This window comes from Mauremys reevesii, linkage group 15 (genome assembly GCF_016161935.1).
Source record: "Mauremys reevesii isolate NIE-2019 linkage group 15, ASM1616193v1, whole genome shotgun sequence".
Classification (NCBI taxonomy): domain Eukaryota; kingdom Metazoa; phylum Chordata; order Testudines; family Geoemydidae; genus Mauremys; species Mauremys reevesii.
This window is the reverse complement of record NC_052637.1, coordinates 20043558-20071495: the sequence shown is the minus strand read 5'-3', so window position 1 is coordinate 20071495 and position 27938 is coordinate 20043558. Positions and strand designations below refer to the sequence as shown.

General features: G+C 48.6%; 1 protein-coding gene across 12 annotated transcripts in view; it reads right to left on the bottom strand.

Annotated features, from left to right (window-relative positions):
* Window positions 1-9220: 9220 nt before the first annotated feature.
* MAP2K4 (mitogen-activated protein kinase kinase 4) overlaps window positions 9221-27938 on the bottom strand; it is a 181933-nt gene continuing 163215 nt past the window's right edge. For 11 of the 12 annotated variants that reach the window (XM_039500947.1, XM_039500941.1, XM_039500944.1 and 8 more), the window contains 4 exons: window positions 18451-18528; window positions 17421-17569; window positions 13611-13656; window positions 9221-12293 (listed from right to left, as the gene is read on the bottom strand). In XM_039500947.1, the coding sequence (XP_039356881.1) occupies window positions 12180-12293; window positions 13611-13656; window positions 17421-17569; window positions 18451-18528 (387 nt within the window). In that variant the 3' untranslated portion in view covers window positions 9221-12179. Of the gene's footprint in view, window positions 12294-13610; window positions 13657-17420; window positions 17570-18446; window positions 18529-27938 lie in introns of those variants that run through there. The other variant, XM_039500952.1, reaches the window with a different exon arrangement.

Sequence of the window (27938 nt, the reverse complement as noted above, 5' to 3'; positions counted from 1 at the left end):
TAATAAATAGCGAATAGTGGCCTCTTGAGCTGCTCAGGGCCCTAACCAGTTGCTTAGTCTGCTTATGCTCAGCGCCGGCTCCGGCTAGAGCAGGGGTCTCAAACATGCGGCCCGCGGAGCTCCCCAGGGCCGCCCAGAGGGGGGGGCAAAGGGGGCAATTTGCCCCGGGCCCCGGGCTCCGCAGGGGCCCCCAAGAGAAAAGTGGAGGCTCCCGCCTCCGCCCCGCTCCTGGAGCCTCGGCGCATAGAGCGCCGAGTCTCCGTCCGAGCCCCTGAGCCCCGCCCCGAGCCGAGCCGCGTGGTCAGGGGGCGGGGCTGGGAGCTCCAACGGGGCCTGAGCCCCGCCCCACTCAGAGCGGCGTGGGAGGGGCGGGCAGCTGCTCGCTGGGCGTGGAGCTCACAGCCCCGCCTCACCACGCGGCTCTGAGCGGATGAGCTCAGGCCTCGCCGGAGACGTGCTCGGGTAACGGGGAAGCAGGAGCCGGGGCCTGGGTGGGAAGCGGACCCGCGGGGCCGGGCCGGGCCGTGGGGAAGGAAGAGACCCGCCGGGCCGGGCCGGGGGTGGGGAGCGGGACCCGCCAGGGCCGGGCCGGGGTGGGGAGGGAGCGGGACCCGCCGGGCCGGGCCGGGAAGGGAAGCGAGACCCGCCGGGGCCGGGCCGGGGAAGGGAAGCGAGACCTGCCGGGCCGGGCCGGGGTGGGGAGGGAAGCGAGACCGCCGGGCCGGGTGGGAAGCGGACCGGCCGGGTGGGGAAAGAGGGACCCGCCGCCGAGCGCAGCCCGTCTTCGGTGGCGGGGCTTCCGTTCGGGACCCGCCTAACTGCCCCAAAGACCCGCGGCGGGGACCCCGCCGCAGGTCTTCGGGCACTTTGGCGGCGGGTCCCGGAACGGAAGGGGCCCCCCGCCGCCGAAGACCCCGGGCCCCCGCGATCCTCTGGGCGGCCCTGGAGCTCCCCCAGTTACTTCCTGTCACCGCCAAACTCCCCTCACCCCCGCCCAACTCCCCTCACCCCTGCCCCCCTCCCCGAGTTATTTTCTGTGCCTAAGCTCCCGCGCTGCTCCCCAATGTTTGGGGCCGGGTCTCTCCTGGCCCCATCTGCCACCCCACGCACCTCCCCAGTGTCTCCCAGCCCCACTTGCTGCCCCCTCACCGCCCAGGAGCCTGCCCGGGAGCTCACGCTGACTCCACTCCTCTGCTATGCCAGCTTCCGGCATCACCTGCTGCCGCAGGGTCCTAGAGCCCCCTTCACTAGGGCCAGGGCAGGCTGCCCTTCCCCTGCCCTTCTGCCCTAGTCCTGAGACAGAGACAGGGCAGGGGCGGGGCCTCATGGAAGGGGTGGATTGGGGGTGGGGCCAGGGGCAGCAAGGGGGCGTGTCAGTGATGCAGCCCTCGGGCCAATGCACTAGTCCTCATGCGGCCCTCGGGGTCATTTGAGTTTGAGACCCCTGGGCTAGAGCTCTCGCCTATGACTTGGGAGCCCTTGCAGCCAGTCCCTGTCTCCAATGCTAGCAGAGGCAGCTGCTAACTCCGCATGCTGGTGTTGTGGCTCCCGTTCGCAGGTGCCTAACTCTCCCCAGTGTTGTATAGGGAGGCTGAATGCCTCACCCGGACTGCGGCTTGGACGAGGCACCTCACATTAGGGACTGCAGTGCTCATGCTGAGTCCCCTTTGTGGCACTAGCCCTCTCGAGCTATTCTGAACCCCACACCCCTGCCAGAGCCAGGAGCAGCCCCTTCCCGTTACAGGACCCAGAACTCTCCAGGCTCTCTACTGCAGCCACCAACTGCCCAGGAAAACACGGGGGCTCTCGCTGAAACTCACCGCCACCAGCACCTCTCCTTAACCAGCCGGCGGGGGTCCCTACCTTGAGCTGCAAAGCTCCTGCACCAGAGAGCCTGCTGTGCTTGGCCCCTCGCTCCTTTCTCTTCCCTGCCACAACTAACCGTGACTGCCGGGGGACAGAGCCGAAGCGTGTGCAGAGCACGCTGCACCAAGTGTGCGCTGTTGCGAGCTGTCCCTGGGTGATCACGCTTCATGTTAGCGCCATTGGGCCCTAGCAGCCAAAACACGCTGGGTCTCTGCTGGGCCACATCCAGCTCTGTGGGGAAGGGAGGGTGATCAGCATCTTAGGGTGAGACCTCCTGACAGTGAAAGACAAGTGTCTGCAGGGAATAGGGTCACCATATTTCCCAAAGGGAAAACAGGACACCGCGCAGGGCTGGCCCAAGCCCCCCTCACCCTCCCTACCATGGGGCTAGCTAGAGCTGCTCACCCAAGCCACCCCCTCTCCCCAAGGGGCCTGAGTCGCTCACCCAAGTTCTGCCCTCCCCCCCCAATACGGGGCTGGCATCGCTGCTCGCTTGAGCCCTGCCTGCCCCCCGCTGGAGCCCTGCCTCCCCACCTGCACAGGGCTGGCATTGCCATGCGCCCCCCCAGCACGTCCCTCCGCACCCCACTTCTTTGACACAAGCGGGCATTTGTCCCGTTTGCTCTTGCCAAGCAGTCAAGTGGGCAAGAGCAAATGGAACAAATGCCGACTTTTGCCAAAAAAAGTCAGGATGGGCCTAAAAAAGGGACTGTCCCGGTCAAAATGGGACATACGGTCACCCTAGCAGGGAGTCATTGCAGAGAGCTGGGAGCACTGGGCTATGACTCTTCCATTCCTAACACTGCAACAGTTTCTGCAGCTGGAAAGTTACCCAGATGGACAGTAGCTCCAGCTGGGATTGCAGCAAGGAGGCTCCGTCTCCTTCTGATGCAGAGCACACAGGGGCGAAGGAAATTACTAGCCAATAAACAACCCCAGCCCATCTCATTTTCCGCAGGCTGAAAGGGCCGGTGGAGTTGTACGTGGCAGGGAAAGAGCCCCCCCCCACACCATTCACAGCAAGCGACGAGAGTCATGGTGCGCCCCGACAGCTCATGCCCACTCCCCACCCTCTAAGAGCTTCCACCTTTGATAGGAGGGTGTCTTGGAGATACTAACCCAACCGCAGTGTTCAAACTAAGAGCACAAGAAAATAAGGCACCTGTGCACCGCAGCCATGGCTCACAGCTCTGCGCAGTAAAGAGGGTGGGCGAAGTGAGATACCCCCCTCCCACAAACATGCTTAGGTGCACGGACAGCCTTTTTGAGCAGCCCTTCCTAGGAATGTCGGGCTCGGCGAGCGTTTCTGCCATCTCTCTGCTCTGTACCGTGAGGGGTGCACCTGGGGTAGGGCCTGGTCGTGCTGTGCCCTGCCTGCCTGCCTGCCTGGAGATCGTTCTGGGATGGTTGGTGGGTCACTGGAGAAAGCTGGGGGAAAACAACCAAGTGACTCAGAACCAAATAGTGTTTTTATTTATTTCCCCAGATTTTAACGGGGCCAACATTTCCTGAGCAGGGCGGCTGCTGAGCTGGGATGGCCACTGGGGAGCCCACAGTATCTGTACACATGGCTCCAAGAGCCAGGGCAGAATTTCTACAGTGGACAGGGCTGCCAACTCTCCAGGACTGGCCTGGAATTTGCAGGAAATAAAGATTAATTAATTAAAGATTGTGTCATGTGATGAAACCTCCAGGAATAAGGCCAACCAAAATTGGCAACCCTAACAGTGGATGGAGCTGTTTCATTAGCAAAGAGAGAAGCTGGATGCAGGTTAGGTTGAACAAGTGGCACTTTATCAAACCCTGTGCCCTGCTCTGTCCATGTGGCCGAGTGGCTTCCAGCCTAACTTCCCAGCATGGTCAGTTTCCCTAGAGTCACCTCAATAACAGATCCTCCAGGGAACATGGGCCTTCTGACGCCAGTTCCCTGGATCATGAAACAGCAGCTCCCCTACCAGGTGACGTGCAGCAGAGAGCTCCTGGACAAAGGGCTGTCCCAGCCGTGCCGTGTGTGTAGAGAGCACAGGGCTAAGTGAACACATTGGGCTTGGGGGCATCTCACAGATTTATACATTCAAGACAAAGAAATTTTCCATTTCTTTCTTAACTGAAAAGTGCACAGAGCCCTGAGCATTGCTCCCTGGCACCCTACCCTGGAGCCTGCTCACCCTAGAGTTCCCACGTCCTATCCCAACCCAATGAGTCCCCATGGCTGGGTGTGGAGCTGACAGCGCTGCAGCCTGCCTTACCCATTCATTCCTTAGTGCTCCTTTGTAAATACTCCCTGCAGGCGTCACTGTGCTGGTGTTAGGGGAGGCCACTCAGAGACGTGTGCTGGGCACTTGGAGTAGGAAGTGGGGAGGTTTGGGCTGGTCCTTCGTTTGGGGGTGTTCATTCCACAGCCTGGGAAGAGCCCCGGGAAAGCTCTGTCTCCTGCACGGACATGCTTTGCTCTTATCTAGAGTTCCACTGCACCAGAGCAGCCGAGCTATCGACCCTGGTCTCCATCCCAGGCTCAGCAGCTCACGGTCGTCACACCACGCTACCCAGAGTAGGCCTCCCGATGGCCTGTTCATTTTCCTGGGTGCTGCCAGACACTGAGCAGCGTTTTCCTTTATACGTCTGAGTTGGACGCTTCCAGCTGGCAACTGTGCAGATTTGGGCAGGCCCAGAACTGCTCTCATGCAGAGGGTACTGTTAGCAATGGGCCCCAGCCAAGACCACACTCAGGCTTCAAACCCAGAGCTCGATCCACACTACACATCAACGCCTCCTTCCCCAGGCAAAGTTCCGCAGCTTTCACCACCTGGTTTGAAACCTAGATCTGAATTATGCGGCTAGTTAAATAGATGGAAATTAAAGGAGCCTTCCAGGTACTGGACACTGAAATGAGATCGGAAAAATCAGTGGGTGGGTCTGGGGCATGTCCTCATATTTATACTTGCAAGCAGCCACCTAGATACCACAGTGTTGGGCCCATACACATTTGCTGGATGGCTATGGACTCTATGGGACACCATCCTGAGTGCTGTTTCCAGCTCTGCTCAGCCTATTTTCAGCACCACGTCTCAGATCCGATAAAGATGGAGAAATGACCAGGCTGGGGACAGAGAACTGAGAGCAATTTGGTCCTGCCCCGCGGGAGCCCATCCAGCGCCAGGCACCGGACTCTGCCCCTGCTCTTGGCATGATAAGAGTGAGCCCTGCAGGATGAGGTGCAGAAGCCACCCTAATTGCACTGGCCTGTGTCTGGCCCTGCTGTGGCATGTATAAACACAATGTTCCCAATGTACTTGGCTAGAGATTAGCTGCTAGATGTGTGACAGGCTGCTGAGTGTGATGGCTGTGCCCTAGAAATCACTTGGCAGGCACAGAATCCCTTTGTGGGATGGAGCGCTGAAGGCATGACAAGGGCTGCCTTTGCAGCAGGGATGAACCAAATTTGGGAATCAAAGGGAAGCAGGGGAAATCAAGGCTGTTCTGGGCAGAACACGAGGACCAGACACCCCTGTCAGAAAGAATGAGGTTGGTGTAGTCTGGCTTGAGGGGGTGGCACAGTCACAGGCTAAGGGGTGACAGCTGGTTGAATCTGCCCCACCACTCCCTTCAGGGAAAACTCCGAGACTTGCACCAGTTTGATTTTAAAATCACTCTGCAGGGTTGAATCTCTGACATCTTAAGCTATTTGCCAGTGCTGGTTTTCGGGGCTCTGACGCTGGCAGAGTTCAATGATGACACGCTGTTGATCCAGCCCGGAGGTGAGAGAGTCTCGGTGCACACACACCTTTCCCAACTGACAGCCTGCTGGCACACACCCAGTCCTTGTCAACAGAACGCTCTCAGCTTGGTGAACTACAAACAAGCATGGATGTGTGAATAACATCCCCCCGCCCCACACACACCCTCCACTCATGCTCTTTGCACATACAACCATACTCCAAACACACACACATACATCCACCCTGCATCTACCCACCCTTCTATGTAAATACTTCACGACCTCTGGGGAGAGGACCAGGACCCCTGCCTGGAGGGCTACTGACAGCTCACCCTGCTGTTCTGGTGCTGCTGCTCAGATGGGACAGATATTTTCAGGTTGAACTAGCAAAAGCTTCATAATGCATTGAGTGGAACTGACTTCTTCGCACCAGGTGCTCACCTGGCTGCTTCTCTGCTAGTAGCATGTGTAAATGGAAGGCTAGCTCTGATATGTGCACTTTGCCCCTCAGAGAGAGCAGCTCACCCTATAGCAGTGGTTCCCAAACTGGGGTTCATGAACCTCTGGGGGTTTGCGAAATGTCACAGGGGGTTCTCAGGAAAAAATTCCCTAATGGGAGACAGAGCTGTCCCTAGGGACCCCAGGCAGCATGGGGCCAGCAGCCCCTGGACTTCCACGAGCTAAGCAGATCAAAGCAAGCACATCTATCACACTGAGATTTCAATTTCAAGACTCATAAGACATGGAAAGGGAGGTGGATATTTTTTGCCGTTTTTAAAATTAAATAGGCAGCTAGTGTTGTTTTTTAAATTATTATGAAGAACAAGTTTAAACTTTGTTGTAATGTGCGTTGTTTGCCTGGACTGCTCAAGACCTGAATGCTTGTGTAGGAGGAACTCTTTGAGTTGGCTTCTTAAATACCTTCCTGCTGTGTCACATCTGATACTCCTTAATGAAACATAGGAGCCTTGTCTTATAACAGGCTTATTCAAAGTTATTAGTCAAGCTACAAAAGTGAGCTCTTGGATGTGTGTTGCCATTTTCATAATATAATAAAAATACTGTAATGATAAATAATCATTAATTATAAATAGTGTGTAATAAGCATGTCATAAAAACAAATGTTATATTTCCAAGATCACTGCTTTTATAATCTATACTCAGGTAAAGGAGAAAATCCCTGGAAATGTTCATTTTCAGGAGGGGGTTCATGAGACTTGACATTTCAGTGAAAGGGGTTCACAGGTTGTTGAAGTTTGGGAACCACGCCCCTACAGGATGTGGCTGCACAGCCAGCTCTGGTTTCCTCCTCCTCAAAAGCAGTGTTGTCTAGCCCTGAAGCTGGGGGTTCAGGAAGGGAACCGCTGCTTTGAGCCGTCCACTGTAAAGTGAAACTTTATACCTAATGAAAAAGGCCAATCCCTGACTCAGAGCCTAGTGGCTGGTAAAGGAGCGGACGGAGCTCCAAGTCGCCCTCCATAGTCTTCCGAGAGCAAGAGTCTTTGTTGCCAGGCCACTGAGACAGCTTGAGCGCTGCAGAATGCGCCTTGACCCATCGGGGCAGAGGAACACCCACTGGCTGACAGCATAAGAACATGCAGGTGGAAATCCTCTTTGAGAGCCTGTGGGAAGAAATCGCTTCTCCCTTCATCCACTCAGCAAAGGAAATAAACAGCCTCAGGCATTTTCCAAAGGGCTTTGTCCTGTCTAGATAAAAGACCAGTGCTCTGTGAACATCTAGAGAGTGGCGTTTTCTGTCCTCTCTAGTGTTGTGCAGTTTGGGATAAAATACAAGAAGGCAGATTGTCTGATGTTGATGAAAACCCAAAGGAAGCTTGGGAATAAACTTGAGGTGTGATCTCAGAGATCCCTTGTCTTTGTGGAAGATGGTATAAGGTGGCTCTGCCAGAAGGGGTCTGACCTTACCCACTCACCTGGCTGAGCTTATCCCTGGCAGAAAGGCCACATTCACTGATAAGTGCATGAGGGAGCAGGAGGCCAAGGATTCAGATGGCAGGTTCATAGGTGCTGATAGCCCGAGGGTCAGACCCAGGTAGGCATAGGTGTTGATATTGGCTGAAATGTTCCAGTGTTGCCTTTTAAGAGCCTCACTGTTGTGGGATGGGGAAAAACTGAGCAGTTCTCTACCAGAGGGTGAAAAGTTTTCATAGCAGCTAGATGTACCTTTAATGAGATGATTTTAATGAGAGCAGCTAATCCTGAATGTGGGAATCCCATGTTCCTCTGGGGAAAATGATGATGCTGGCACCACACGGAGATCCACCTCCGCTTGGCAGCATAACACTTCCGTGTAGAAGTTTCCCTACTATTGAACAATATGAAGTGGGCCTCTGTTGAGCAAGGCCCTTCAATGTTCATTGCCCTTCCAAAAACCAGGCTGCCAGATGGAAGGATGCCAGGTTGGGATGATTGGTTCAGCCCTGCTGTTCTGCAAACGTAGGCCAAGAAACAGATGTGAGTGACTGCACTGGCAAGAGGCAAGTGGAGTTTTCTGAGTTTACTTGATGTGTCAAGGACTGCCATGAGTGTAGTAGAGTAGTGGTCACCCTCTGTACTTCCACATACATTCAATCTTTGAGGAGCCAGTTGTCCAGGTAGGGAAATATATTGTAGAGTTGTTTACAGAAGTGTGCTTCTATTATCCCCATGACTTTTGCAAAGACCCTTATGGCCACTGAAAGTCCAAAGGAAAGTACCTTGCACTGGAAGTACACAGGCCCACCAAGAAGTGTAAGAATCTCTTGTTTCTGGATGGATAGCTAAGTAAAAATATGGCTAACCCCCAATGGATGTGCTATGCACCCTTCATTATGGCTAAATGGAAGGAGCCATTAAGCCTCTTTTATGTAACAATAGCTGAAAAATAACAATAACAGGAGACACCACCCAAGGCACTGGGCCACATGACAAGGCCTGAGCAAGAATTAATGCAAGGAGAAAAAGAGGGGTTATCCCGGGACTGGTGCAAATGCAGAAGCTAAAGGAATGTTGGGCAAACTGTGTGTGAAAGGGAAAGCCATGACAGTGAGCAGACACTGAGAAACAAGCAGCGCTTCTGGGTCATGGAACGTGCTGGAAAGGCAGCTTGGGGATGTCTGAGCAAGGAAACTGCCTGCTATTGTTTGTTCCTACAGCATTCAGGGAAACAGGACTTTCCATACATTCTTTGCACAGGACTGCACCAAAGAATAGACCTGACTCATATTACCAACCTCTGCTCCAAACAGAAAGAACCTGACAAGGCCCCAAATATTGGCTAATTGCTTGATCCAAGGCATGCAGTGCCTTAAGACAGCAAAATGGTTTGTGGGGCAGCAAATAGGGACAACTGTCTAGTTTGCTCCCCCAAAACCTTAGAGCAGCAGCTGACAGCACACAGCAACTGCCAGAGCAGCTGAGCTCCTGCCGCCACAGTCGGTGAAAGAAGAGAGAGCAGGGGAGCCCTTGGACACTTGATTTTTATTTGACAACAGATTTAGAAACAGAGGCTGCATCGTAAATGGGTCGATGTCCCCAGAATACAGCTGTCTGAAGGGGATGGAGGTTGTGTATTTCAACAGCATTTACTGGATCTTCCCATTGTGTCTCTGACCTTATAAAATAAAAATAACAAGGTCACAGTCGCATCCTAGTTTTATTACAACTGACCTGCAGGCAAAAGGATAGAACTATTACATAGACACTCTGATTCCATGTATAATATCTTAAATAGAGGAGGAAGTCAAACCAGAATATAGGAGAAAATATTCTGGAGCTCTCTGAAGCAATTTATGTTACCAAGCTCCATTGTACAGACAATAAGGCAACATCCCTGCACATCAGCTTCGTGATCATTTTTATACATTTGTCTATGGTACAAGAAAAATAACCAGCGCTCACAATGTACAGTTCTTACACTATTTTCACAGCTTCTGAACACTATACACCTCTTTTTAAAAAATAAAGATACATTGTAATAAATGCTGCACCCTTAATAGTTTATAACAACCTATGATTAATACACTAGATTTGCCTTTCTGTACAGCCATCCATGCCACTGCACATTTGGAACCTGGCTTTGACACTAGGAATTCAAAGCATCTAATCTCCATTTCCCATCGACTGAATGGAAACTTGGCGATACTGCTAACGATGGTGGGTTGGGTTTGGGGTAGGGAGCAAGGCGACACGTGCTTGCAGGGGATGGCTACGGATACTGTGATTTGCCAAGTGAGCGGGTGGAAATTTCCCAGTGTGAGGGTCCAGGGGGAAATTTGTTACCGTAGTGCTGCCAGGACAGGATTAGATGATAGTATGTTTTGCTCTCTTGGTATTTTACATGGCTAATACTTTTGAGTTAGTCTTATCTGATTAATTGAAGGTGTAGGGAACCGATTCATTGGTTAAGAGAATTTGGTTTTGTCTTTGCCAGCATAGACAGGCAAAGCTTTCGCCCCCGCATGATGTTATGGCCACACCTGACAGACAGGGGCTTCAGGAATATAATACACAGTGGGCCGGAGCCTGTGAGGGGCTCAGAACCCTGATTTCATATATACTTCAGTAGAAGTTGAAAACACTCAGTGCCCTAGAGAAGCAGGCACAACATGTCTGGCTGTGAACACTCGGCAGTATCCAAAAGCAATTGCTCAGGACAGCTAACATGGGCAAGCTAGGAACAGAGCCATGCCTCAAGGCCACACACCAAGACATCACTGAAAAATCTGGAGAAGTGCTGTGAGTCAAGGGCAACAGTATGGTGCTCCTGTTTGGTCACAGACTTTGCTCTGCCCTTTCTCAGCTGAGAATACATGGAGGGCATAGGGGCTGGGGGCTGTTTTGCAGCTGTCTTGACATAGCCTCTGTGTTTGGTAGAGCTGGTTGAAAAGTGAGGAAACATTCCACAAGAATTCCGGCAATGCGGCAGCTTTTCCCATTAGGTTTCTAACCCTCCAGGTTTTGTTTTCCAAATTTTCCAAGAACTGTTTATGAAAATGGAACATTCTGATTTTGAGAAAACCCCACTAAGTGGCTAGGCCAACCAACTGAAAATTACAAAATGAAAACTGGGATCTCTTTTCCAGGCCCAGCTACAGGCACTAGTTTGTCATTTACAATCGATCGATTTCTGAAAAATGAAACATTTTGAAAAAATCTAAATGTTTTCATAAATTTGTCATTTTTAAAAAAGAGACCAAATTTCAAAAATTCTGACCAGCTCTAGAGTTTAACTGTTGGCCAGAACAGCACATCTTGGATGCTAAAAGCCCAGGCTGATTTCCAGGGTCCCCAGACCTCCAGCGTGCACTGAACAATTCAAGTGCAATTCAGACCTGAATACAATAATTAGGGCCACTCAGAATCACAGAAGAGGTTGAACTTACACAGGAAAAAATGAATGAAATATCAGATAAACTAACCAGAATATACTATTTGCAGCACTATGCATAATAGCCACAGCCAAGTTGGAGAAGAACGGCTCTGAATCCTAGTCCTGGATACAGGTGGCTGGAAGCAAAGCCATAGAGATTTGGTCTTGTGACAGATACTAGACTGAGAAGAAAGAGTGCCTGGTGGTCTGTGAAAAGGTGCTAGATTATGGGTTTGGAACAGGAGAGGAATTATAAATATTTACTGAATAATCACGAGACTGATTAAATTTTGGCTTATCAAAACCAGCTGTAGAGTCTATACACTGCACTTTTTGGAGTAAAAGCAAAGCCAGCTAGTGAGCATCGTGCAGCTATAAATCAGGTCACAAACGGGTTAAATTCAATCGAGTAGTTTAATAATTTTTCAGGTCAAAGGTCTTATCTTAGCAGGTAACAATTTACAGGACACCTAGTTATAATGAAGAGTGGCTGGCTTGGTAAAGGAGAGAAGAATACATTATGTCTAATCTCTGAATATTTTAATGTTAGCCTCTTTCAATGCAACATATTTTTGGTAAAGACATATTCACTATATTTAACATGATCTCTCTTTAACAGGAAGTTCAGCTGAGTACTGTCCCCAGGAAATACACTACGACTGTAAAGCAACAGAATTTCATAACAGTAAATCTATTGCACTTTGTGAAGAATAAAATCCTCCTTTGCCTTTCCAACTCCAGGAGGCAAAGTATCTTGGTTATGCAAGTTCTTCTTCCTCCAGGCAAAGTCTCATTATGTTCAGACAAACAAAGCCTAACTTTTTTTATTATTATTATTATTACTTGAAACAATAATTGGAAGAGTTTGAGAGAAAAATCTTTCCAGTAGCCGCTGAGAAGTCTCCAAGTTTTGAGTCTAGAAATGAATTTTAGGTGCTATCCAATCACGGTCAACAAATAAATGTACTTATTTCCACATTTCATGAATATGTCCACAAAAGAGCAAGACGAGGTCTCTCTTTGACCAACACTAACACTGTGTGATCAGGTATTACAGGGATGCACTTTATATGTGACAATAGTATACAGACAGGATGGAAATAACACCAATATTATTGCACATGGTGTCTGGGCGAGCATTAAAAACACTGCAATATGTGATGAAAATTCTTTACAGCTTGTTTTCTCTCAGCCCTTTCTCTAGAGTTGGATGAAGCAGCAGTGTCAATCGACATACATCGGAGAGCTGGGAGTTGTTGGCATCTGATCCAGGATTTTGCAGACGTAGCATGCCACATCCACCGTGCGCTCTTCGTACATCAGAATGAAGGGATGTTTCTGGGAGCCAAAACGGGAACAATAAAGTTAGTTTCATTTTTGTGACAAAAAAATGAGGCCCCAGTAGAAACTGATACAGTAAAGGGATTCCCCTGCTCCCAGATACAGTGGGGGCTGGGTGGTTACATCACAGGACTCCAGGAACAGCCTGCTCTGATGGCATTTAAAGGAAGGGAACTCCATTTCTTAAACCCACAATATCATTAATTACAATATGTTTCCGGGGTAACTTACAATGGGATGTTGCCAGGGGTCAGGAAATCCTGACTCAGGAGTAATGAAGTGGGAATAATAACAATAATAATAATAATACAGTAGAATCTCAGAGCTCCCTACACCTCAGGAATGGAGGTTCTGCATAACCCTGAACAAAACGTTATGGTTCTTTTAAAAATTTACAACTGAACATTGACTTAATAAGCTTTGGAATTTTACTATGCAGAAGAAAAATGCTGCTTTTAACCATCTTAATTTAAGTGAAACAGAAAGTTTTCTTACCTTGTCAATTTTTTTTTCAACTTTCCCTTTATCGTTTTAGAAGTTTACATTGAACACAATACTGTACTGTTTGCCTTTTTTTTTTATTTTGTCTGGGCTGCTGCCTGATTGCGTACTTCCAGATCCAAATGAGGTGTGTGGTTGACTAGTCAGTTCATAAATCTGGTGTTTGTAACTTTGAGTTTCTACTGTAATACCTAATCCTGGGGAAACTGAACCCCCTAGGTCTGGCAGGTTAGTGAACTGCTGCTGCATAGCCACCAGGGGGAGCATAAGCCATTCTCTAGGGGACTTTTTAACTTGGCACTTAAGTGGATTTATTTATGGATTTATTCAGAATTTAGGCCCTGATTCACTAGGGTATGTAAGCACGAGCCTAGAGGGGGACTTCTTACTGACTTTAATTACAATTGGCTAAAGTTAGGCACGTGCTTAAATACCTTTCTGAGCCAGGGCCTTGGGATCCATGCTTCTTTACAGAAAAACTGATGCTCTGGCAGTGCCCAGGGTGCAGGGGATTTTTTGCCACAGGATGCCAAGTCCTGGGTGGACACGCCACCTGGAAGCCATCTTGTGCTTCAGATGTGAGAGGACGAAATCCCTGTAGCTGCTCGTGATCCACGCAGAAGGAAGGATAATGGCATTTAAGGAGATAGCTCCCTGCGAGTGTAGAGCCCACACTGTACTGATCACCCAAGAAAACAGCATTTTCATACATAAATGTGTAGCCTTGACCCCACTGTTTGACATCAGCCAATACAGAACAGCTGCAATCATTCCCTCCATTCAGCCCGCCCACTCCAACACCTCCACACTCACCAGAAGCTCTTTATACTTTGGCCTTTTGGATTCGTCCTTTGTAAGGCTAAAAAGATCAGAAAAGGGATTAGGAAAAGGCGGATTTGTAAACACGTGCCAAAGAGATTAAACATTAGCTGTGTATGGGACACAAAACTGAACCCATTGCGTAGATCCTGGGCCCGTGACCTGGCTAGCTATGCTGACAGCCCCACTCACCACCAGACTAGTGTCCAGAGTCTAAGAATTTGCCCCTACGCTTGAACTCGCCTCTTTTCCACAGTGGGGGAAGCATGTAGTCAGGGCTTGTCCACACTTAAAGCACTGCACCGGTGCAGCTGTGCCACTGTAGCGCTTAGTGAAGATGCTACCTACACCGATGGGAGAACTGTGTTGGGAGCTGTGTTGATGGGAGAAGCGACATAGAGCTGTCTACACCAGGGATTCGGTTGGTATTCCTTATCCACACCCGAGCCACGCAGTTATACCAACATACATTTATAGTGTAGACCAGGGCTATGTGAGCAGTTAATCCCAGAGTGAAAACAGGGCAGCTCTGCCACAACCTCCACTGGACTCACTGTAGGGAGACACTTAGGCTCCTATTGCAGAGGCTTATCCCAGACACAAATATGAGGTCAGTGAGCTGCTCCAGTTGCCCACACAAGGCGGTTCCATGGATCCTGCAGGCTGGGAGGGTCAGTATATGCACAGAGCCAGAGCCTCAGCAGCTAGTCAGAGGACAATGAACCCTGCACCTGCTAGGGACACAGCCTCCTTACACTTTATAGCAACTACCCCCATCCCCCAGACTAGGGCTCAGGGCAGCTCCAGAGGCTGTCGATGGTGTAAAGACTTATTAACCGGGCCAGGGGTGCCAATGTGGCCCAACGTTATTGCTCTCCAAGAGCCATCTGGAGGCTGACCAGTGAACTCGACAAAGTTCCTAGATCACCTGTGTCCACCTCCTAGACCCCAGCACACTGAAGGACGGACTGCCCAGAGCGATCATCTCCCCCATTGGGGCAGGGGTGGGGCACAATGGCAGGAAGCAGCATCTGGTGTCCCTGGGCAGGCTGGGTGTGCCTGTGGACAGGGCTGTAAGGTCACTGTGAGAGGATGTAGTCAAAGCACAAGAAGAACATAGGCAGTGACTAACCAGGCCAGATCAGAAAGACCAACCAGCTGTGGGTTCTCAGCTTTGCACAGTGCATTTTTCCCCTGGTGCGTGCTACAGCCTACTCAGCACCACGGGACTCTGTCCCCGGCCGGGGGCACTGTGCAGAGGCTCTGCCCTGCAGTCACTATTTTATTTTACAATTAAATTTCCCTGGTTTAAAAATAAACAAACACACAAGTGGAGGGAGGAAGGACGAAGGCCTCAAAGAAAGGAGGCACATGTCCTGGGCTGGGTAGGGTTGATGCATTTTGGACCATATCCACTCCTCCAGCCTGTGTACCCAGGCTGGGCACAGGCGATGGCATGGGGAGCTGCACGGGCTGTGATGCTGCGGGCTCCTGTAGCTCTGATGTGCTCCCTCCCAAAGGGAGCAGCAGTGTGTTAGTACCGCTGGTTATTTGTGCCCAGCCCCATCAGCTGCACACACCACATCGGAGGAGACAGCTCTGCCCAAAGGCTCAGAGACATAAGAACAGCCATACTGGGTCAGGCCAATGGTCCCTCCAGGATCCTGTCTTCTGACAGTGGACAGTGCCGGACGCTTCAGAGGGAACGAACAGAACAGGGCAATTGTGATCCATCCCATGTCATCCAGTCCCAGCTTCTGGCAGTCCAAGGTTTAGGGGCACCCAGAGCATGGGGTTGTGTCCCTGACCATCTTAGCTAATAGCCACTGTTGGATCTATCCTCCATGAATTTGCATCTCCTGTCCTCCTCCTCCACCATCCTGGCACCCCAGTCAGACAGACTACGTCTGGCCCACAGCATCCTCCCTCCGACACAGGGCAGGAGGACGTACCCACCATGTTCCTTGAGATCCCCAGCTGCACCTGACCCTACTGATTGATTCACCCCAAACACCTTCCGCCACAGCCTCCTGCCCCTCCCTCCCAACCTCCTATTCCTGAAAGAGAGAAACTGCAGCCATTGGAAGCTGCAGGGTTTGCGGGGAGGGACACCCTGCCTCCTATTCAAGCTTCTCCTAATGCTGTCTCCCAGGCTGGCAGGAGGGGAGAGGGAGCCAAAGGGCACAGGAGCAGATCCTCTAATGCCACCATGGCTTGCTTCCCCCATCCCCATTTGCCCCTGCCTGCTGGCACCCAGGGAGACACTGCACAGCTGGGCTCCAAGCTGCACAAGAGGTGTCTGCCAGCTCCACTGCCAGGGGAGCGTCCAGGGCCAGGGATGCTGGGGCAGAATTTGCCCATGTGTGTGATGTGAGAACGCAACACACAGAGCCCCTGCGCCATGTCCAGAGCCCCAACAGAGCATGCTCAGCTGAAATAAAGGCAGGGCATCCGTTTCTATGTGCCACAAAGGGCAGCTGGGCACAAGAGCCATTTCTTCAGGAGGCATATTGGGCAGGCCACCTCGGGCACCATTCTTAACCCACACATGCCCAAAGGGCTAGAAAGATGCCACTAAGCCCTGCAAAGAGACACTACAGAGCAGCAGCACTAAACACTCACCCTGCCACAGCGAGGGCAAATGGGGCCTGCAGAAATGTGTGTGAAAAAAGAGCTGCCAAATCCACAACCCCTGGCCCTGGAGAACCTGCTCCATGGCTGGCTGGGAGGTGCTGCAACCAACCCCCAGTCTGTACATATACAGTGTCCACCAGGACCATGCTGGGAGCACCAGGGTCACCTCATTGGCAGAGTGGATCTGAGAGAACAGACGTCCCACCCCACACGGACCCTCCAATCGCCAACAACTGAAACTGGCACAGTCACGCAAGGGACCAGCAGGTGGCAGCAAAATCCTCAACAAGCAAAGGAATTCCCACAACAGAGCCTGGGAGCGAGTCTGGGAGGGAAACTCAACAAGAGGGGGGCTGAAGACAGAGCTCTGGGGGCAAGGAGTGGGGAGACCCCCACGGGGCACTGTCTACACTAGTCTTCTGGGCCTGAGTTAATGGATTGTTTAAAGGCTGCTGTGGACACTCCCCCGCACATTTCTTCTTTGCCCTAAGGTGGTAAATGCAGCAATACAGACAGTGTCTCCTTATGCAGCATAGCCGAGGTCAGAGGGGATTTTCTTGTGGGTTGCCTGAGGTTTGCTATGAACCCAGAGCCCTAGCAGAGGCCCAGCCTGCCATGTCAGCTTACAGAACAGGACTTACAGGAGGAGCTTGGGAGCCTCACCTGGACCCTCTAGAGCAGGTGACCAGCACTGGTCAGAGCAGGACAAATGCCTGTGTTAAGGACACAGAGACAGCTAGTGCATGACACACAGGCTGCGGCAGGGGCTGCAATCACTCCCCTGCTCACAGGGCTGCGCTTTTCTAGCCCTTGCCTATCTCTGCTGTGTGTTCCGCTGCAGGCAGCCAGTTGTAACCATGTGGAGGGCCCAACCCAAGCAAGAGGGGATGTTGGGTGCAGTGGGATTTATGAAGCTGAGAGAGCGTGGGGTGCATGTGTTCAACTGCCAGCATCTTTGGCATGGGGAGGGATAATGAGGCTGGCTCATCTTTTGTTCTTAATTCAATATTACACACTGGTTTTACTGTACAGCTCCTGGAGTCACTCTAATTTTGCAGACCTAAAATACTCCATATAAGTTAAATCAATTTGAAAAAATGCTGGGAGCTTGATTTCAGCCAGCTGCAAAACATTCACATGTTCCAAACCTTTAAAGCAGGAAACACTTACCACAAGTTGACAAAGTTGATGAAACTTGGGGAGAATTCCCTCTCCTCTGAGTTACTCAGCTGTGGCGGGTCTCCTTTTACTACTTGTGTCAGCTGATCAAATACACTGTTCCATTTGGGATAGGGGAATCGCCCTGTGGCCAGCTCATACTGCAGAGACAGCAACAGCGCAGGCTGGGTTAGTACGAGTAACACAAAGAGCTCCTTCAAACAGGGTAGGCAAATGTCATCCCCAGATGCCCAAGGAACACGGAGGGTGGGGGAGAGTGAGACTGCCTCCCTTCCATGAGCCCCAGCTTCTTAGTGTCCTAGAGACAGTTGGCTGCACTGACATTTTACCCAACCTGAGCGGGGGAAGAGCGCATGTTAGTAGTAGCTCATTCTACAGATAGGGTCAGCACATTCTGGTTGCTTCTTACTATTCACTCCCTATGTCACCAGCTCCACCCTCCTGTGGAATGAAATAGTGCTGTCCAAGATCACTGATGCAGACACTGCAGGAATGTGGTTAACCAGAGAGGGGCCAGTGGGTGGGATCAAGAACTGGTTGAAACTTTCTGAGTAACAAAGGTCCATCCAAAGCCAGGGCTGCTATGTGGGTTATTCAGGCAGACCCGATGTCACGACCCTCTAGCATGCCACAAAGGGAAAACAGCATTCAAGATCCAAGCCTTCCTCATGCTCTCTTATCTTTATGCTGCAAGCAACATATTGTTATTCCTGTTCCATAGCTAAGTGTGGACTTTAAGGATTCAGGAAAGCCATCATCAGTACAGGGAATTAACCGATTATTTAACTTCTGGGAGGTGTCTATTTCCATCTTGGAGTGCAAAGGGGCATGGTCCCCCCAGACCCTGCTCACACCGGGAGCCGCATATTAACTTCTGAAGAGCCGTATGTGGCTCCGGAGCCACAGGTTGGCCACCCCTGCTTTAGAAAGTTGGCCAACACTAATATTGTCTAAAGCGAGCCCATAATGCTGTCCAATAGGAAAGACTTGTCCCACAGAATAGTTTAAAGCACTCACATACCAACGTAATTCCCAAGCTCCAGACATCTGAGCGGACATCATAGCCTTGCCTGGATGCACTGGGGTCTATCCTTTCAGGCTGAAACAGAAGAGAAGCCACAGTCAAGCAGTATGCAGCACAGGAACGAATGAGAGCACTTCTGCAAACATAAAAGATATCTCGGTACCCAGGGACAAAGCCCCACGTGCCCCCAGCAGAATTCTCTAAGGCAGACATCCAGCCCCACAGGAGGGACAGTTCAGTGAACATAGTCCTGACCACTGTACTGAAGACTAGACTCCAAGGTGACCTGCAAAGGAAATACAATGGGGCTCGGTCTCCCTTTGCTTGCAGAAAGGTGTCCTTTAAGTGGTTAGGGGATAGAAACCACTCTGAGAAAGGGGATAAAACCAATCTGTTAGCCAATGAGATGTGTACAGCTCAGTACGCAGTGGTGGAAGGGGGCCTACAAAGCTCTCCTTGTAGTTAGAGGCATATCTTGGCACCAAGGGCCTGTTCCAAAGACCATGCAGTCACTGGGAAACTTTCCATTGGCTTCATGGTGCTTAGGGGATTAAGCTTTCACAGGTTTGCTGGTTGAAGACTGTGTGAAATGCCACGCCTGTCACGCGTCGATCCCCACTGCCAATCAATCAGATTGTTCAGGCAGAGAACCAAGGTGGAAGGTTAGTTTGAAAGTGTTTTCATTGTTATTTTTTAAATTCCCTTTGGAAATCAGAAATCATGCCTGATGCACTAACACACACTGAAGAGAGAAAATGCACTTCCAAGTAAATGTGAAAAACTACCAAAACTACCTATATCAATCCCAGTGCTCACAGATGTTATATTCCAAGCACTGAAAAAATGAGGTGCAAGAGATGACATTTTGAGCTTGTTGCTAAGGCCTACAGAGAAGGTGACTCATTTGGAAATGCGAGCTCAGATCTGTGTTTAGTTTGGGTTCTTTACCCAATTCTGTTCCAGGTGAACAGGAACAGTGAACATATGGAGAACAGAAAAAGGCAGGGAGAGAATATCCTGGGCCATGATCAATCCTGCCTTTGCCAAGAGAAATTAACCCATCCCAGCAGCCAAATTCCTCTTCATCCTCTTAACAGTCAAGGACCAACATTAAGCTCTTTTAATCTTTCTAACAAGTCAGCCCTTCTAACTCCCTCATTGCTTTTGCTGTTCTCCTCTAAATTCCCATCTATTTGTCAGTGTCTTTCTGGTAACAAGTTGCCCTGCACTGAACCCAATATTCCCAGGAGAGTCATACGTCAACAGCACAGACTTGGATGTGCATGTTTTCAAAGTGTGGACCACATTTTCATAAAGAGATTATCTCATGCACTATTCAAAACTGCATGACATTCCTCTGACAACTAAAGCAATAATTTATTATTTATTTTTTAATTTTTTTATTTAAAATTAACAGGGAAGAATAATGCTAGACAACCATGGAGTGCTTTTTAACCTGTATTTTTATGTAATTTAGCAGCAAGAAATATAAACCATGCTATTTTTCAAGGACATTATTATTATGACTTATTATTTGTATTATCGTAGTACCTAGGAGGCTCCATCATGGACCAGGATCCCATTGTGATAGGTGCTCCTACTGGATGCCCCAAAAGTAATGATTACACAGACATAAAAAAAAAAGTTATGCTGGGCAATGAGCTATCCTGGTTAAAAGGAAGTGTGGAAGCAGCGATAAAATATAACAAAACTAATACATAAAGGACAGAAAGAAGGGGAAGTAAATGGCAATGAATGTAAGTTACAAGTTAAAAATGTAGGCAGCTGATATGGGAAGCCAAAGGAATCAATGAAATAAGAAGGTTAAAAACAATAAAGATTATAGGTCTGGATGAAAAAGGTAATTGTGTTGATATAGTATATTTGGATTTTGCCAAGCCATTTGACTTAGTACCACATGACATTTTGATTAAAAACTTGCATTGTATGTATCTAACAGGGCAGACATAAAATGGATTAACAGCTGTCTCATTGACAGATCTCAGAAAAACCCAGGGTTGTGAGTTCAATCCTTGAGGGGGCCATTTGAGGATTTAGTTGGGGATTGGTCCTGCTTTGAGCAGGGGGTTAGACTAGATGACCTCCTGAGGTCCCTTCCAACCCTGATATTCTATGAATGTAGTTAAAGGGGAGATATCAATGAATGGGGGCTGTTTCGAATGTGGCCCCCCCAGAGATCAGTTCTTTGTCCAATATTAGTATTTTTATCAGTGATCTGATGATATGAAACCTTTGCAGGTAAAGTCTGCAGACGACACGAAGATTGGTGGGGCAGCAGAATGGGATGCTGTTACAGAGTGATGTAAATCACTTGGTTAAATGGCTACAATGCAAAAAAGAAACAAACAAAGTTTTAATACCGCCAAAAGCAAGCACAAAGAATTCAGATTATACCTACAAGATGGTTGATTCGGTCTTGGAAAGCAGTGCCTCAGAAATCAGATAATTGCCTCAACATTAACTCTAAGTGCAATACTGTGTCAAACAGGGCTAATGCAATCCTTGGAATATCAAGTAGAAATAGGGAAGTAATCTTCAGTGTGTACACAGCATTGGAAAGTCCACTGCAAGAATATTGTGCTTAGTTCTGCTGTTTGCACTTCAAAAAGGATGTGGAAATACTGCAGAGAATTCAAAGGATGGCCACAAAAAAGACCGAGGAGCTGGAAAACACATAAGCCTTACAATGTGAGGCTTACGAAAAAGTTCTACTTATTCAGCATATCAAAGAGAAAACTGAAAGGTGACTTGATCACTGTGTATAGGTACTGACATATGGAAAAAAGATCTGAGAACAGGGGGCTTTTCAGTCTTGACGACAAAAGGCATAACAATATCAAATTGCTGGAATTTCAACAAATTCAACCTTGAAATTAAAAATGATATGCTTTAATCCAGCTCCTAGAAGAAATACTATGGCCTGTGTAGTCATGGTGGGGCCTTCTGGCCTTGGAATCTGTATATCAATGAGTCCTCCTGCTCATCCCCTTCCTTCATGGACTGTGGAGAGAACAGCATTGCCTACATTGCTCTCATCATGCCTTTCTCAGAAGCATCAGGGATTGGCCACAAACGGAGACAGGATGCCAGACAGGCTGAACCAGTGCTGTGAAGTGGCAAAGAAAAATGGAGGTTACTTACCTGTAACTGGAAATACTTCAAGATGTGTAGTCCCTGTGTATTCACACGTGGATACATATGCACACATGTGCCTGAGTAGGGAGATTTATAGTAAGTAGTATCCATTGGTCTGCGCATGCAAAGTTGTTCTCCTTGTGCTCCAACCCGAGGGTATATGGGGCAGTGCAGACTGCCACTTCTCCAGTTCCTTCTCTTACTGCAAATGCAATCATGGTCCACAGCAGAAGAGAGTGGGTAGTAGAAAACAGATAGGGACCAGCTCTTGAAGAAGAAATGGAGGTTCTTCAAGATGCGTGGTCCCTATATGTATTCTACATGTGGGCGATTGGTAAGGCAATAGTGAAACAGAAGGGGGTGCGAGGATGCAGATAGTACAGATATCTGTAATACTCCTGTCCCCATAGTTGCAGCTACAAAAGAGATCTGGAATACAGTGTAAAGTTTCATCAAAGTATGAGCAGAGCTTCATGTAGCTGCCCTACATATGTCCAGCGAAGGTACATCTCCAAGTCATGCTGCAGAAGTCACTTGTGCTCCAGTGAAGTGGGTTCTTGCCATCGTGGGGAGGAATATGTGCCAGTTGGTAACAAAGAATGATGCAGCTAGAAATCACTTAGAGATAATGTTTGTTCTTTGGATTGCTCTGCTAAAGTGACATAGTCTAGGCATCTTTCTAGTTGGTTTAGTTCTCTACAGATAGAATTTCAAAGTCCATCAGATATTGAGAATGTGACATTTTCTCTTGTCATCAAAAGCATGAGGTTTTGGAAAGAATACTGGTAAATGAATAGATTGATCCATGTGAAACTCAGAAATTACCTTAGGGATGAATTTCAGTTGGAGATGAAGGGAAACCTCCTTATGAAACGTGGTATAAGGCAAATCTGCCATGAGAGCCCCCAGATCGCTCATCCTTCTGGTTGATGTGATGGTGACTAGGCAGGCAACCTTCATGGAGAGGTAGGACATGGAGCAGGTGGCTAGCCGTTCAAAGGGATGGTACTAAAGTAAGTAAGTAAACTGGTAAGTACTAAAAGAACAAGATTAAGATCCCTTGTGGTGTTGGTTTCTCCACCGGTGGGGAAATTCTAATGAGCCCCTCTAGGAATTTGGTTCTTGTTGGAAGAGTAAAAACAGTATAATCCTCAACTGTGTGATGAAAGGCGTTGATTAGTTCAAAATGGACCTGTAGCAAGCTAATGGAAAGATCCAATGTCTTGAGAGTGAGTAGAGGTAGTCTAAAATACCAGGAATTCCTGCAGGTTGTGGGGATAACTGATTCTGTTGTATTCAGATGGAGAAATGTTTCCATTTAGTCAGACAGAATTTTCTGGTGGAAATCTTTCTGTTTGATTGAGAATAGATTGAATAGCCACCAAATACAAATGCTCTAGATCTGACACCTCATCCAATTACCAGGCTGTGAAATGAGGAGGGCCTGTGTTGGGGTGTCTGGTCATGCCATTCTCCTGAGCCAATAGATCCAGAAATGGTCAGATGCTGATGGGAAGACATAAGAACATATGGGGGAAGGATAGCTCAGTGGTTTGAGCATTGGCCTGCTAAACCCAGGGTTGTGAGTTCAATTCTTGAGGGGGCCATTTAGGGATCTGGGGCAAAAATCTGTCTGGGGTTTGGTCCTGCTTTGAGCAGGGGGTTGGACCAGATGACCTCCTGAGATCCCTTCCAACGCTGATATTCTATGATAAGAATGGCCACACTGAGTCAGACCAAAGGTCCATCCAGCCCAGTATCCTGTCTGACAACAGTGGCCAATGCTAGGTGCCCCAGAGGGAGTGAACCTAACAGGTAATGATCAAGTGATCTCTTTCCTGCCATGCAGTTCCACCCCCTGACAAACATAGGCTAGGAACACCATTCCTTACCCATCCTGGCTAATAGCCATTAATGGTGAAACCAACACCACAAGGGATCTTAATCTTGTTCTTTCAGTACTCCTCCATGAATGTATCTAGTCCTCTTTTAAACCCTGTTGTAGTCCTAGCCTTCACAACCTCCTCAGGCAAGGAGTTCCACAGGTCGAGTGTGTGCTGTGTGAAGAACTTCCTTTTATTTGTTTTAAACCTGCTGCCCATTAATTTCATTTGGTGGCCCCTACCTCTTATATTATGGGAACAAGTAAATAACTTTTCCTTATTCACTTTCTCCACACCACTCATGATTTTATATACCTCTATCATATCCCCCCGTAGTCTCCTCTTTTCCACGCTGAAAAGTCCTAACCTCTTTAATCTCTCCTCATATGGGACCTGTTCCAACCCCCTAATCATTTTAGTTGCCCTTCGCTGAACCTTTTCTAGTGCCAGTATATCTTTTTTGACATGAGGAGACCACATCTGTACGCAGTATTCAAGTTGTGAGCATACCATTGATTTATATCGGGGTGTAGCGGGGTGGTCACCCCGCTCCTGCCTGAAGGGGATAAAGCAGCCCTGGAGAGGGCTGCAGCAGGGAAGGCTAGGCTGATTGGAAAAGCAGCCACAGCTGTGGTCACCTTAATCAGGGCCCAGCTGGCCCTTAGAAGAGGCCTGTGGGCCAGAAACAGACACTCTCTCTAGCTTAATTGAGAGAGAAGGACCTGGCTGCCTGGGAAGCTGAGGCGGGTACCTAGGGTGGAGCAGTGCTGGGAAAGGGCAGAGGGAGCTGGGGAGCTCCAGCCTAGCAAAGCCCCAGGCTGCAGGCCGAGTTAAGGGCCCACAAAAGGCTACTAGGGCTGTAGAGGGGCAGCCAGGAATAGGCAGAGGCAGCTGGTCCAACCCCCCCCTTGCTGATGATAAGAGGTCTTCCCTCTTATCCCATGACAACTTAATTTACATAACAGCCTTTGGTGAGGGACCTTGTCAAAGGCTTTCTGGAAATCTAAGTACACTATGTCCACTGGATCCCCCTTGTCCACATGTTTGTTGACCCCTTTAAAGAACTCTAATAGATTAGTAAGATATGATTTTCCTTTACAGAAACCATGTTGACTTTTGCTCAACAATTTATGTTCTTCTATGTGTCTGACAATTTTATTCTTAAGTATTGTTTCAACGAATTTGCCCAGTACTGATGTTAGACTTACCGGGTCTGTAATTGCCAGGATCACCTCTAGAACCCTTTTTAAATATTGGCATTACATTAGCTATCTTCCAGTCATTGAGTACAGAAGCTGATTTAAAGGACAGTTTATAAACCATAGTTAATAGTTCCGCAATTTCACATTTGAGTTCTTTCAGAACTCTTGGGTGAGTGCCATCTGGTCCCGGTGACTTGTTACTGTTACGTTTACCAATTAATTCCAAAACCTCCTCTAATGACACTTCAATCTGTGACAATTCCTCAGATTTGTCACCTACAAAGGACGGCTCAGGTTTGGGAATCTCCCTACCATCCTCAGCTGTGAAGACTGAAGCAAAATATTCATTTAGTTTCTCTGCAATGACTTTATCGTCTTTAAGTGCTCCTTTTGTACCTCAATTGTTCAGGGGCCCCACTGATTGTTTAGTAGGCTTTCTGCTTCTGATGTACTTAAAAAACATTTTGTTATTACCTTTTGAGTTTTTGGCTAGCTGTTCTTCAAACTCCTTTTTGGCTTTTCTTATTACATTTTTACACTTAATTTGATAGTGTTTATGCTCCTTTCTATTTACCTCACTAGGATTTGATTTCAATGTTTTCAAAATTATCTGGGTGAGTTGGGCATAGAATTTGTTGTGGCAAATCTTTTGTAGAACTTGTATCAGTGGGATTGGAGAAAAGTCAATACCCTCAGGTGGCCTTTCCAAGATAGCACAAGGGCTGCTCTGGAGCAGCAGAGGGGAAATTTCTTTTTCATCTGGGAGACGAATATTGAGAGCCACAAACCATGTGCCCTTCTCCAGAGGGGATTATTGATACTAGAGTGACCATGCAGAATTTTGATTTTCAAATAAAGACGTTCATTTGGCGTCGGTCAAGAATTAGTCTCCATTCTTTTGGGGAACAAAGAAATATGGGGAGCAAAGCCCTTTTCCTTAATGTTGAGGTGGCACGTGTGCTACAGCTCTTCACTGAAGAAGAGTCTCCCTGATGACGAAGGCCTCCTTGTGAGACTGCAGCCTGAAGAGAGGTTTTTACCACTAGTTTACCATCATCCATGAATCAAGCCCAGTCCTGCTGAGCAAGTTTTGTCCTTGAAGTTAAAACATTTGGCATAGCTGATGAAATCATAGTTTGCTAACAGGGCCTTGTAGTTAGCAATTCTAAACTGAAGACTTGATGAAGAAAAAACATTTCTCCCTACGAGGTCAAGGCATTTGGTTCCCTTGTCTGAAGGGATCTTGCAGTCTGAATCTCTCAGGAGCTGCCTTTACCTGTGGGGAATTGAGTGGTGGGTGTGAAAACAGGAACTCTACTCCCTTGGCTGGAACAACGTAACATTTATCAGCCCTTGTTGGGATGGAGGCGCAGGAAGCAGGAGTATGCCAAACTCCCTGGCTGGATCTATAATGGCCTTGTTAACTGGAAGGGCCACCTGACTGGGACCCAATGGTTGCAAGATGCCCAGAAGCCTATGCTGTCTCTCTTAGATCTCCTCACACTGGATCTGAAGCTCAGATGCTACTCTGTGGAGGAGCTCTTGACATTGCCTGTGATCATCAGGCAGAGGTGGTGAAGATGGAGTAACCGCCTCATCTGGAGAGAAGAATGAGACAGCCATCAGGACTGCTGTATCCAGCACAGGTTCTTCTTCTACGTGCTCTGACAGAGCCGGTTGGTGCCGGCCAGGAGAGGGTAAATAGGGTTCATACAGGGATCTGGAGTCTGGTGTAAGAATCCCAGGGGACCCAATAATGCCAGTATGCAGGGTCAGATCCCAGGGCACTAGGTACCATTGGTAGATGGAGAATGGAACCCAGAGCTTCTGTCTAGACTAGCCTCTCTATATGGAGGTGATGGTTTATCTGGGACCTTCTACTCATCTGAGAGAAGGTTCCCTAACTAATAGAGCTGCCAGTGGCTCATGGAGGGAATAAGGGAACAACCCCATATTCTTCCAGTAGATTCTTCTTCTAATGTTTCAGTGTCCCTGAATAGGGTTGGATTGGAGAGGAGTTTGAGTATAGGGGAGGTGAAGATCTCCTCCAGGGAGTTGTAGGTCTTGGACTGTTCTGGAGTGTGTGGTGTACTGGTGAATGGGACTGGAAGATCTGACACTTCCCAGGTTACAATGGACATCAGATCCTCCCAGGAACATGCTGGTACCAGTGCAGTCTAGCATGGAGCTCATAGACTGCGTAGAGATTAGCCTAGAGCTTGTAGACTGGAGCTCGTACCCTGGCGCTCGTAGACTGTGTAGACTGTGCTGGTGGGGACCAATCCTTAGGTTTATGTGTCGGAACCAAGGTCGGTACTCATGGATCCTTCTCCTTCGCCGTATACACTCATGTTGAAGAATATTTTAAAGAAGCCTTATTCAGGACGCAGGAACAAACCATCCCAATGTGCAGAAAGAATAGCGAATATGGCAGGTGACCAAGTTGGTTTAACAGAGAAATCTTCGGTGAGCTTAAACACAAAAAGAAAGCTTACAAGAAGTGGAAACTTGGACAGATGACTAGGGAGGAGTATAAAAATATTGCTTGAGCATGCAGAGGTGTAATCAGGAAGGCCAAAGCACAATTGGAGTTGCAGCTAGCAAGGGATGGGAAGGGTAACAAGAAAGGTTTCTACAGGTATGTAGAAGAAGGTGAGGGAAAGTGTTGGACCCTTACTGAATGAGGGAGGCAACCTAGTGACAGATGATGTGGAAAAAGCTGAAGTACTCAATGCTTTTTTGCCTGGGTCTTCACAGACAAGATCAGCTCCCAGACTGCTGTACTGGGCAGCATAGTATGGGGAGGTGAGCGGCCCTCAGCGGTGAAAGAACAGGTTAAGGACTATTTAGAAAAGCTAGACATGCACAAGTCCATGGGGCCGGATGCAATGCATCCGAGGGTGCTGAGGGAGTTGGTGATGTGATTGCAGAGCCACTGGCCATTATCTTTGAAAACTCGTGGCAATTGGGGAAAGTCCTGGACGACTGGAAAAAGGCAAATATAGTGCCCATCTTTAAAAAAGGGAAGAAGGAGAATTCGGGGAACTACAGCATCACCTCAGTTCCTGGAAAAATCATGGAGCAGAGCCTCAAGGAATCCATTTTGAAGCACATGGAGGAGAGGAAGGTGATCAAGAACAGTCAACATGGATTCACCAAAGGCAAGTCATACCTGACCAACCTGGTTGCCTTCTATGATGAGATAACTGGCTCTGTGGATATGGGGAAAGATGTGATATACCTT